Source organism: Hyaena hyaena, unplaced genomic scaffold (genome assembly GCF_003009895.1).
Source record: "Hyaena hyaena isolate Hyena2069 unplaced genomic scaffold, ASM300989v1 scaffold_97, whole genome shotgun sequence".
NCBI classification, from domain to species: domain Eukaryota; kingdom Metazoa; phylum Chordata; class Mammalia; order Carnivora; family Hyaenidae; genus Hyaena; species Hyaena hyaena.
This window is the reverse complement of record NW_024080728.1, coordinates 1,267,917-1,280,544: the sequence shown is the minus strand read 5'-3', so window position 1 is coordinate 1,280,544 and position 12,628 is coordinate 1,267,917. Positions and strand designations below refer to the sequence as shown.

Below are 12,628 nucleotides of genomic sequence, written 5' to 3'. Positions count from 1 at the left end.
TTCCAAAAATAGAAAAACATTAAGGTTGTAATGCCTGCTCCTCTTTTTTACTATTTCTCATCTGCTAGAAGCAAAGGAGAGAGAATAAGGAAGAGATTAGGTTAGGTTAGGGAAACATTAGGTCATGGAGAACTATGGCTGATTCACAGCTTAGCAGGACAGGCAGTGAACCATGGACTGAAGTTAGGAAAAACTTAGATACACTTAACTTTTTCCTTTTTGATTTTGAAGGCTGGGATTACTGTGAAGGGCAGGTGCCCCATTTAAACTCCTTAGCCTACTCATTTTCATTATGGTTTAAAACCTCAATGACACATCTCCTAAAGCAAAATTCCAGAGCCTGCAAAGAAGACCAGTGGGAAATGCAAATATAGTAATGGCATCTGCTGGAAGTTTCCTTTCCTAAGAGCAGGGTCCACAGGTAACTTGGAGGTCACCCAGCTACTTGGAGAAACTTGACCCTCAAATGAAGTCACTGGGAATAACCAGGCCAAAACAGTTCTCAGGAGGCTGTTCAAAAAGATGAAAGCACCCACCAAATATAGAAAGCCTGATATCCCATAATAATGTATTTTCTTTTGCTTTCCCCAAAGAAATAGCTCAATATGAGCCACAGTCAGTCTGCCGGACACAGCCCTGAGTCCCATATTAAATCACATTCTGACGCATATTCGAGCACAGTGTTACACACCGGCACACGGAATAAGGCACAGCACACAGCACAAGAAAACCTCACAGACATGCTTTTTCTCTTTTTAAGCGAAAAAGAAACTAGAGGGCAAGAAAAAGCTTACCTTCTAAATGTGAGAAAAAGAATAAAACAAACAAGAGAACAAAAAAAAAGATGCATAAAGAAGTCATAACAGGGAAGTGAAAGTTGTCAAATATGCAAAAGCAAAATTAAGTATCAAAGAATTAAATGATTTCACCATATAGATTTAAAATACAGTCTTAGAACCCGTTCAAGAACTTCATGCCTCTGTAAACAAATCCATAGTTAGGATAAGCTAATTTCCTTCTGCATATTTAGATTCACTTCTTGGGCAACAAGAGAGAGGGCTGGTAATTTTAAGACCCCAACTCTGACCTTACCTTATAGGTGTCCTGGAGGATAAACACACCCAGTGGAAGCCATATTATAAATCCTCTCTTTGCTACCAGCCTGCTGGGGGGGCTCTGGAACTATTTTCTGGGTCACAGGTGGGGAAGCTGGATCCTGGAGACAGTGTATTTCCCCCACTGCTTTTTTTCTTGGGCTCCTCCCAGGAAAGCATAAACCCAAGTGCCCCTATTCTCCCAGACAGTCACCAGACAGGGAGAAGTAGACAGGAAGAAGCAGCAACACAAGACCACTGCTGCTGAGCTCTAGAAGGAATCCACCAACTCTTTTGGAGTCCAGGAAGAAATTCTAGATAAAGGGTGAATAGGAACCTTCAAACGAGGTTTTCACAAATATGAAAACTAATATTTTAATTAAACTTTCCTCAGGGAAAATGGTATGATGAAGGGACACACGTAAAAATGCCAACAGTTTCCTTTGTAGACTTCTTAGGTCAAAAGTTGGTTAAGGAAACATTTCCATAAAATTCAGTCACAGGCATATTCTGTATCTTACTTAGTCACCAAGCAACAACCACCCACATATAAAAAGGGAGGGTTCCCACCCAGCAGATTATACATCACATCAGAATTCCTCCACCAGCCTAGTAAGTGTCCAGCTTAAAGAAAAAGCTACACATCTGAGCCTTCAACCAGCCATTCACATAACCATTCATTTGTTCTAGCCTGGGGAAAAGTAAACTTACTAAAGCAGCATATAACCCATGAAACCCATGAAAAGTGAAGTCAAAATTATTTCATAAAATCTGAGTCATGCTACGCACAATTACAAGATAAAATGTGAGGGGAGAATTCAGGAGCTTGCTTATTTCCCCTCCAAGAACACATACCTTGCTGGCCCAGGCATCTTCATCCCAAGAAGTAAGTTGTAATACACGAATGATCTCATTAATTTCAGCACTCATCTTTTCTACAGTAAAATTACGATTTTTCAAAGCTTCTTCTATTCCTTGGTTTTTTGAATTTTTAGTTGTTACAAAAATCTTCATAGCTGTAAAAATAAACAAATGATCAGAAACTAGGCTTGGAATTTGATCTTGCTGTATCACAACATTCACATAAGATGTTCCATATTTGAGTACACGTTTTGGGTTTCTAAGGTCTTAAAAAGAATATATTAGTTTGGCTCAGTTGGTGGAACATGAGACTCTTGATCTCGGGGTTGTACGTTCAAGGCCTACACTGGGTGTAGAGATACCTTAAAAAAAATAAAATCTTAAAAAATATATATATTAAAAACAAAACAAAACATGGCGGGAATGCAAACTGGTTCAGCCCCTCTGGAAAAGTGTGGAGGTTCCTCCAAAAATTAACAGTAGAACTACCCTATGACCCAGCAATAGCACTACTAGGAATTTACCCAAGGGATACAGGAGTACTGATGCATAGGGGCACATGTACTCCAATGTTTACAGCAGCACTTTCAACAAGAGCCAAATCATGGAAAGAGCTTAAATGTCCATCAACTGATGAATGGATAAAGAAGATGTGGTTTACATATACCATGGAATACTACTTGGCAATGAGAAAGAATGAAATCTGGCCATGTGTAGCAATGTGGATAGAACTGGAGGGTATTATGCTAAGTGAAATAAGTCAGGCAGAGAAAGACAAGTACCATATGTTTTCACTCATATGTGGATCTTGAGAAACTTAAGAGAAGACCATGGGGGAGGGGAAGGGGAAAAAAAGTTACAGAGAGGGAGGGAGGCAAACCCTAAGAGACTCTTAAATACCAAGAACAAACTGAGGGTTGATGGGTGGGGGGGTAGAGGGGAAAGTGGGTGATGGACATTGAGGAGGGCACTTGTTGGGTTGGGCACAGGGTGTTATATGGAAACCAATTTGAGAATAAATTATATTAAAAAAATTTTTTAAAAAACAAAACAAACAATACACTGAAGGCTGCCAACGGCGTTCCAGTATCGGCAACCGTACAAGACATCACTGCAACATGATCAGGGAGCTAATCTGACATGCGTATATAGATGACCTATAATACCAAAATATCCAATATCCTTCTAAATCAGTTATCATCCCAGCGCCCGAACACTGGTCTCATCCAACACACACCCAATAGGACAAGACGAAAACATTCAGTACAACTGTAACTGGCCCAATCCTAATGGAAGATCCCAAAATACTGAGTTTATCTTTCAGAATGTCTCTCAACATGTAGCAGAAACTTTCTAATCCCCCAAAAGTAATGAAGAAAATAATTTGAAGCACTAGAGAAAAAGAGTATCTTCCCATAAAATAATTAAAATTGTGAAAACAAAGATTAATCAACATTTTGTTGAGTTATCCAGATCAGAAAGAAATCTTGCTCCCAAAACTTTTCTATCACATGGAACAGCTGGCCTCAAAAACATATTTCCCACAGAGACTATAAGACTCTATTTACAAATCTTTTGTTTTCTAATTCATATAAGGGCTTTCTGAGCTCTTATATTCACCTCTCCGTTTTTAGCTACTACCTGATCCCAAAGCAGGAAGGCAGGAGTTGGGGGTGACAGTGACATGCCCGTAAGATTTTGAAAATAGAAAAAAAAGAAGAAAGAAAGAAAGACTATAGTGCTACCCTCTGACAAACTAATTAACCCATAACTTGGTGTAAACCATGAAGTGTTTGGTACATACTAGACACCCAATGAGTGTAGCTCTGTTTTGCTAGCTGAGAGAGCAGCCACCATGTCTGTATTTCTGTGCTCTACCCAGTGGAAAAGTAGTCCCATCTGGTACAGACCACCAGCTCTGGAGAGTTCAATTTATTTTAGGAAAAACTGAGTTAGCATGATACTGAAAAGGACTTTGGGTTCATTTCTTTGTCATACAGTACTCTACAATATCCATTCTAGCTCCTAAGGTTTTTTTTTTTCATTAACACAATAAAAGTATCAATATTCATAAGCTCATGACTAAAGTTTCTAGAGATTCTACCTTCTAGAAAAGGAGCCTAGTAGAATGAGGACAACAGAGCTGGGCAACAGGAAGGGCAGCTTCCAAAAAACAGGAGAAGGAGGGCCTTACGGAAGATGAATACTTGTTCTTAGCCAATCAGCTACAGCCATCAAGTAACACCCAATCTATCAGGGCTAATTTTTACCCAGCCTGAAGGACATGCAACTGAGCAGCAAAAGAAAATGAACTTCAGGAGTTTAGAATATACTGACTCTTTTTTCCTGTAGATAATGTACAGGCAGAAAATACCTGAAATGAGAACTGGCAGCAACTCTTTCACAGTGTTCATGGAGTTCACCAACATCACTCGGTGTTCCTGGTGAGTCAGTTCCTGCTGCCTTTCATCAATCATCTTGGCCATCTTTGTCATTCCTGGGGCATAAGGAATAAATTGTGCAAGGTGAGTGGTGAAACAGTCCAGATTCACTTTCTGAACCTAAATCCATTACGAACGACTACAAAAGCCCACACTGACTGCCGGCTTATTTAAACAACAGATACTATCTCTGAACTGTAGTATCTATGATAAGAATTTTTCAGGACAGCTCTAACACTGCAACTTTATTCGTTTCATTAAAAGTAATTTATTAAATGTAAATCCTAAATATGACATAATTTTCACAGAGTTGACATAAACACATTCACAAATATAAAAACATATTTGTGAAAAATATGTATTTGCAAAAACTGAATAAAAATATTTTGCCTGGTAACTACACATACCAGGTTCACGTAATGTATCTGGCCCACTGCACATATATAAGAAACTCATGCAAGCTGAGGCACCTGGGAGGCTCGGTCAGTTAAGCATCTGACTTCAGCTCAGGTCATGATCTCGCAGTTAGTGAGTTTGAGCCCTGCGTCGAGCTCTGTGCTGACAGCTCAGGGCCTAGAGCCTGCTCTGGATTGTTCCTGTCTCTGCCCCTCCCCCACTCATGCTGTCTCTCTGTCTCAAAAATAAAAACATTAAAAGAAATAATTTTTTTAAAAAATCTCATGGGAGCCTAGTACTGAGAATCTAGTGGCTGAAAAAATCTTAAGAATTACAATAATGTGTTTTGTTTTTATCTTTATATTTTTATGTACTTTCCAATTTGTCCAAAATAAGCATGTACTATTTTTATAATTAGAAACAAATAGAAATATTATAAAAATAATTATAGTAAGGACAGCAATCAAAAGCATCTGGTGTTTTGGAATCAGCCTGCTAGCACTTTTTGTTTACTTTGGTTATTATTCAAAGGTGCTATGTGATTCTCTAATTCTTCGGTTTTCAAATTGCTCTTAAGATTTCTGAAGTAGTTTCACAGATCATCAAAGGGTACCAAAGGGGGGTGAGAAAGAAGGGTTTGCCCCTGCCTCATTCAGGGTAGCTCCATTTTTGTCTTTCCCATGTTAGGATTCTGTGTAAGATTTTACTTGAAGAAGTAAACTTTTTTTCAGTGCTATGGGAAAGTTTAAAGAATACTGCTCTAAAGGCATTTCCTGGTGATCTTCAAAGATGGCTCAGAGAAATTCTTAACTGCCATAAGTTTACAGAAAGACGGTATTGGAACTTTATGAAAATACTGTGAATTAAAAATCATTTCACCGCTGGGACACTTGGGTGACTCAGTCGTTTGAGCATCCAACTTTAGCTCAGGTCATGACCTCACGGTTTGTGAGGTCGAGCCCCACATTGGGTTTTGTGCTGACAGCTCAGGGCCTGGAGTCAACTTCAGATTCTGTGTCTCCCTCTCTCTCTGCCCCTCCCCTGCTTACACTCTGTCTCTCTAAAAATAAACAGTAAAAATTTTAAAAGAAAAATCATTTCACCTAAGACAAAAGACTCTCATGAGGTGGTATATGAATACCTTTACTAGTGACAAGTTAAACATCTGGCATTATCCTGTCATCTGTCTCAATTATACTTTAAGGACCCTCAAGTTCATGTTATATGCCTCTAACAGAAAAAGCTGCTATCTATTCATGTATTTTCAATATTCAATTCTCAGGTGACTAAACAATCATTTCAAAATGAGACTTAGTCACAGTAGCTCTTCTCTCCTTCTAGGTCTGATTATATTATGTAGCCTTGGGCTAGGGCATGAATCCGTAATAGCAGGCGGGCTAATTAACAAGCCACAAGGTCATTAAGAGCTACAGGCCAGCTGGCAGACAGGGAAAGAATGCTGTAGAATGTGGAATGGAGGGGTCAGAATTCAGGGTGGCCTTAAGCATTACAGTAATAGAAAAGTATTTCCTACATTCTCCAGCAACATTTACAATGTCTAGTTTAATTCATTAGGCAGGGCCAGGATTTGTAGAAAGCAGATTCAGCTTTCAGAGACAATGATACCTCCTCAGTAGAAACACAGTGTCAGCTCCATCAGCAGAGGACAGACACGTCAAAACTCAATGCATCATGACTAATCTTCTGCAAAAAGCAAGAGGGAGTACTCCTTTCACCTTGATCAAACATGGACCATCCGTAAAAACTTTTCATTATAAAAAGTGGACATGACTAACCTGGTCCAAGATTCTTCGTGTAAGTGACCAAATCTTCCATAGTTTCCACCACCTCTGCCACTGTAAGATATTCCAAAATTCCTTTGCAAACTCTAATAATTTTACGAACCTGAAAATATATTTCACATTTCAGTCAAGTGAGTAAACAATAAGTAGAACACATGCTAATTCAATGTGTAGCTTTTCAACATCTTCCCATCCTAAACAATCATCAATCCTCCATTATTACCTTTAAAACTATCTTTAAGACTTTTGTCTGGAAGAGGTCTGCATGGGCCTCAGATTGCCTACCTCGGCCTCATCGAAGGTGAGGAGCAGGTCTGATGTGCCTGAGAGGATGCCCCTTGACCCATCGATTAGATAATCTCGAGCAGGTACCGAGTAAGGATCTGACTGAAGCATCTGGGCTGCCTGAACAAGCTTGGTGCAAGCATTCTCCACCCTGAGGGGAAGAACATGGAGTTAATTCACTGGCGGAACCAAGCAGAAGAATATCACGTGCAAATGCAAAGAATGAAAGGCCATATCCACATTTTTTTCCTACATGGAAAATCACCAAGACCAATTTACAATAGGACTTAAGATTTTAGCTTTTAAAATCTACAGTTAAGGGGGGCACATCCATCCATCCATCCATTGATTCATTCATTCACTCATTCATTTCACTAAGCCCTTGTTCTTTGTTATTTCCTGGCAACAAAAAATGATGACGAAATGTTTTAGACCTTTCAGTCTAGGTTGCTATACATCTTGCAACTCCTTTGTTTCTTTCTTCCTCACCCCATACACACTGCCATTAAAAGATACTACACAAAGAACAGAAATCCTTGACAACGGTTTCAGATTTAATATCTGGAAGTAAAATACCAAAGCACTGTGTTAAATGAAATTTAATAATCAGATAACACAAAGGATTAAGAGGAAACCAAAAGTATGAAGTAATGCTTAATTTCTCATTTGTCTAGCTAAATAGATTTGACAAATCCACTGGACTGTTTGAAAACAGCCCTCTAAAACTATGTTGTTAATTAAAAGGTCACTAGCATTAATAACAGAACCAGTTATTGATAGTTTTATATTAATACAGTTTAATAACATAGACAACCTGACTATACAGAATAAATGAATGAATGAAATCAATGAAGAGCAAGACCTCATAATGTGGCTTTGGGTCACTCTTGGAGGACTGGTTGTTTACTGTTCCTTTTTAATTTTTAAATTAAAATTTTAATTTAATTTTAAGTTATAGAATATGCAGAGTCACATATATGAACAGACAGAGAAAAATGCACCTTCTTTCCACTATCTCCTAGGCATTCAAATTCCATCTATTTGCAATCAATGTTACAAGTTTCCTCTGTATTCTTCAAAATAAGACATTTTATGCATCCAGAAACAAAGACAGGCTTATACTTTTTTATACAAATAGGTTCATACTATGCATACTCTCTTCATTTTCACCTAATATAACAGAAATGTTCTAATAAAAGTACATAAAGAACCTCCTCATTCTTTAATATAGCTACACAACTAGCCCATAATTTATTAGCCTGCTACAATAAATCATCTTGAAAAATATCACTTTTTAATATTTTTTTATTTACATCCAAGTTAGTTAGCATATAGCGTAACAATGATTTCAAGAGTAGATTCCTTAATGCCCCTCACCCATTTAGCCCATCTCCCCTCCCACAACCCCACCACAGCCCTGTTTGTTCTCCATATTTATGAGTCTCATGTTTTTGTCCCCATCCCTGTTCTTACATTATTTTTGCTTCCCATCCTTTATGTTCATCTGTTTTGTATCTTAAAGTCCTCTTATAAATGAAGTCATATGATATCTGTCTTTCTCTAATTTCACTTAGCATAATACCCTCTAGTTCACCCAGGTGGCTGCAAGAAAAATATTTTAAAATGTATGTATCTATAAAACACAGTCCAGAAACAGAATTGCTGAGTCAAAGATACACAATTTTGACAAATGTTGCCATATTGCCATCCACAGAAGTTATTTACATTCCCACCACAATAGATGAGAGTACTTGTTTCCTCACAGTCTCAACAACTTGGTATATAATCAAACTTCAGTTTATCTTCATCAGTATGATAGACCGAAATTAGATAATAGTTTTTTACTAAGGTGAAAGTCACATAACATACAATCAGTCACTCTAAATCATACCATTCAATGGCATTTAGTATATTCACAATGTTGAGCAACTACCACCTCTCTCGGGTCAAAACGTTCATCACCTCAGAAATGCAGCCTGAACTCATTATGTAATCACTCCCCGTTTCCCCTCTTCTGCCATCACCTAGAACCCCTAATCTGCCTTCAGTCTCCATGAGTTTACCTATTCTGGATATATCATATAAAAAGAATCATGTACTATGTGACCTTCTGTGTCTGGCTTCTTTGACTTAGCATAAATGTTTTCAAGGTTTATCCAGGTTATATAGTATGTGTCACTAGTTTGTTCTTTTTCATAGCTAAATAGTATTTTATTTTATGTATATATACAAAAATTTGAAAATCTGCTTATCCATATATTGATGCACATCTGGGTTGTCTCCATCTTTTGGCAATTATGAATAATGCTGTTGACTAACATTCATGTACAAATTTTATTTTTTTGAGAGATGGAATGCAAGCAGGGCAGAGGGAGAAAGAGAAAAAAATCACAAGGAGGCTCCATGCTCAACACAGAGCCCCACGCATGGCTCAATCCCATGACCCTGGGATCATGACCTGAGACGAAATCAAAGTAGGACACTCAGCCAACTGAGCCTCACAGGCACCCCACTGTCATTATGTTTTAGATATGTCTTTTAAAAATATCATATAGCTACATATTTTTTATCCAGCTTAGGAATTTTTAACTTAATTTATCCATTTAAATGTATTAATATTATTGATATATTTAGGATTGTTTTCATATCTTATTGTTTATTTTCTACATTGCCTATTAATTTTAACACATTTTTTCTTTTTTCCTTATTTTTTTTTGGTTGGCAGGGGTTGGGGGTTGCTAGTTTTTTCTATCTTTTTCTTATTCCCTTAAAGGTTATATATTCTGTTCTTTTTGTAGTCACCTTAAATATTTTGGCCTGCATACTTGGCATATTAGAAATCTAAAATAGGGGCACCTGGGTGGCTCAGTCGGTTAAGCAGCCGACTTTGGCTCAGGGCATGATCTCATGGTTGGTACGTTCGAGCCCCGTATTGGGCTCTGTGCTGGCAGCTCAGATCCTGCAGCCGGTTTCGGATTCTGTGTCTCCCTTTCTCTCTGCTCCTCCCTCGCTCATGCTCTGTCTCTCTCTGTCTCAAAAATAAACTATAAATTTTTTTTAAAAAATAAAAAATAAAAATCTAAAATAAAAGCTGTCCTCTTTGCACAGTTGTCAGTGCTCATAAAAATCTAAAAATGAGTCACTATTTCTACTTCCTTCCCAAAGAATGATCTTAGCGTATTTAATTCCCAATCATTCCTTTCCTGACCTTTAGGCTATTGTTTTCAAGTTTTGTTTTATGTTGATGTTGTTTTCATGTATAGTATGTAATATCTTTCATTTTAACCTTTAAACCTCATTAGATATTACATTGTTATACTATGTAAGTCAAAGTTTGTTTATATTTACCAACAAATTGTCCCATATTTTGGTTAATCATTCCCTCTTATATCTCAGGCCTTACAACTAGAATTATCTGACTGTCTGAATTACATTCTTTATAATTTTCTCTAGGAAGAGAATGCTGGTAACAATATGTATCCATTTTTGTTTGTTTGAAAATACCTGTTTTGTCCTCCTACTTCAAAGACTATTTCTGTAGTAAAGATTTCTAGGCTGACAGCTATTTTATCGCACATTGAAGATCTTATTTCACAATGATTTAACAACAGAAGAAGAGAGATAATGGCAGAAGGAGAGGTAAGAGAGATGCAGGGCTATAAGCTAAAAATGGGAGCAGCTTCTAGAAGCTGGAAAAGGCAAAGAAATGGACTATTTCCTAGACTCTTCAGAAGAAGCACAACTCTACTAACCCATTTTGGATTTCTGACCTCCAAAACTGGAAGATAAAACATTTGTGTTGTGTTTGTTACAGTAGTAATATGACACGGGCCTCCAATGGAAATTTACCAGGCATACAAATAAGCATGAAAACACCAACCACAATGAAGAGAAAAAACAATCATTCAAAAACAACCCAGAAATGACACCTATGACAAAATTAATAGACAACAACATTAAAACCATTATTATACCTGTTTGCCATACGCTCAAAAGCTAAAGGAAAGGTTGAATACATTAAATAGATAAATAAAAGGTATAAAAACAAGACTCAAAGAGAACTGGAGATGTGTCTCAAATACTAAACAAGACTTTATAAATTACTAACAGATAAGATATTGCATGGGAAAAAAAATCAGTGAAATTCAAGTCATAGCAATTAAAATTATCCAAAATGAAAAAGGGAGGGGAAAAAAAGACTTGAAAAAAATAACAGATCATCAGTGAGATGTGATACAACTCAAAGCAGCCTAATATATGTGCAATTTGAGTCCCCAAAGGAGAGAAAAAGAGAAACAGAAAACAGCATTTGAAGAAAGGATGACCAAAAAAAATTTTTTTATTTAATGAACATTATAAAGCCCCAGGTCCAAGAAGATCAATAAACCCCAAGAACAAAAAATATGAAGAGAGATACACCAAGGCACATCATAATGAAATTGCTCAAAGACAAGATTAAAGAGAAAATATTAAAAGCAGTCAGAGAAAAATGAAACTTTATATACAAAAGCACAAAGAATAATAACAGTTTTCTCACTAGAAACAATGCAAGCCATAAGATAGTGAAGCAAAGTACTGAAAGAAAAAAAAACCATCAACCTAAAAATCTATACCTCAAAAAATATAGACTTCAAAAGTTAAGGTGAAATAAAGATTTTTTCAGATATATAAAAGCTGAAAGAATTCATCATCAGCAAACCTGAACTATAGGATATGTTAAAGGAAATCCTTCAGGAAGAAGGAAAATTATACCAGACGGAAATCTGGATTTACAGGGAAAAAATGACCACAAACAAATGACAAGAAGTTATAAACAATGAAATGTTAACTACTGAGTAAACATTAAAATTGTTCTTAGTATTTGTATATGTTTAAAAGACAATTGGCTAAAGCAAGAACTTTTTTTCTTTTCTTTTATGTCTTTATTTTATTTTGAGAAACAGAGACAGAGAGCAAGCGGGGGAGGGGCAGAGAGAGGGAGACAATCCAAAGTAGGCTCCAGGCTCTGAGCTGTCAGCACAGAGCCCAACTCGGGGCTCGAACCCATGGACTGTGAGATTATGACCTGAGCCGAAGTCGGGCGCTTAACCGACTAAGCCACCAAGGCACCCCAAGCAAGAACATTTTTAAAAATGAAGTTGAAAAAAGTAAATTTGATTCAGATGGCTAGATAAACAAATAAGAACTGGCTTTGCCCATGATTAATGGCAGATGTTTTCCATAAATCAAATGAGCCAAATTACATGGAAACATTTATGACAGGTGTATAATACACAACATGGCAGAAAATATATGCTGTAAACTAGTTAAACTTCTTAAAAATGTTTGCGGAATTTAAGAAACAAAACAAACAAGCACAGGAAAAGAGAGAGAGAGACAAAGGGAGAGAGAGAAGCCAAGAAACACTCTTAACTATTCAGTCCACACTGACATAACCAGAGGGGAACTGGGTTGGGGGATGGGTGAAATAGGTGATGGGGATTAAGGAGTGCAATTGTCATGAGGAGCACTGGGTAATGTATGGAAGTGTTGAATTATTACATTGCACACCTTAAACTAACATAGCACTGTATATTTATACTGGAATTAAAATTAATAAAAATGTTTCAATGAAAATTTTAAAATATTCAAGAGAAGTATTTCAAAAGGCCTTTATGGACAGCCAACTACTCATTTGGGACATTTAGATGAAGAGCAATGACATCTTGCTTCAAGATATTTTATATCCATTCCCTTGAATTCAAACACC

General features: G+C 37.0%; 1 protein-coding gene across 2 annotated transcripts in view; it reads right to left on the bottom strand.

Annotated features, from left to right (window-relative positions):
- VCL (vinculin) overlaps window positions 1-12,628 on the bottom strand; it is a 109,890-nt gene that overhangs the window by 39,758 nt on the left and 57,504 nt on the right. For both annotated transcript variants that reach the window (XM_039235230.1, XM_039235229.1), the window contains exons 3-6: window positions 6,880-7,030; window positions 6,589-6,697; window positions 4,330-4,452; window positions 1,950-2,110 (exon numbers count right to left, since the gene is read on the bottom strand). In XM_039235230.1, coding sequence (XP_039091161.1) covers window positions 1,950-2,110; window positions 4,330-4,452; window positions 6,589-6,697; window positions 6,880-7,030 — 544 coding nt within the window. The remainder of the gene's footprint in view (window positions 1-1,949; window positions 2,111-4,329; window positions 4,453-6,588; window positions 6,698-6,879; window positions 7,031-12,628) is intronic.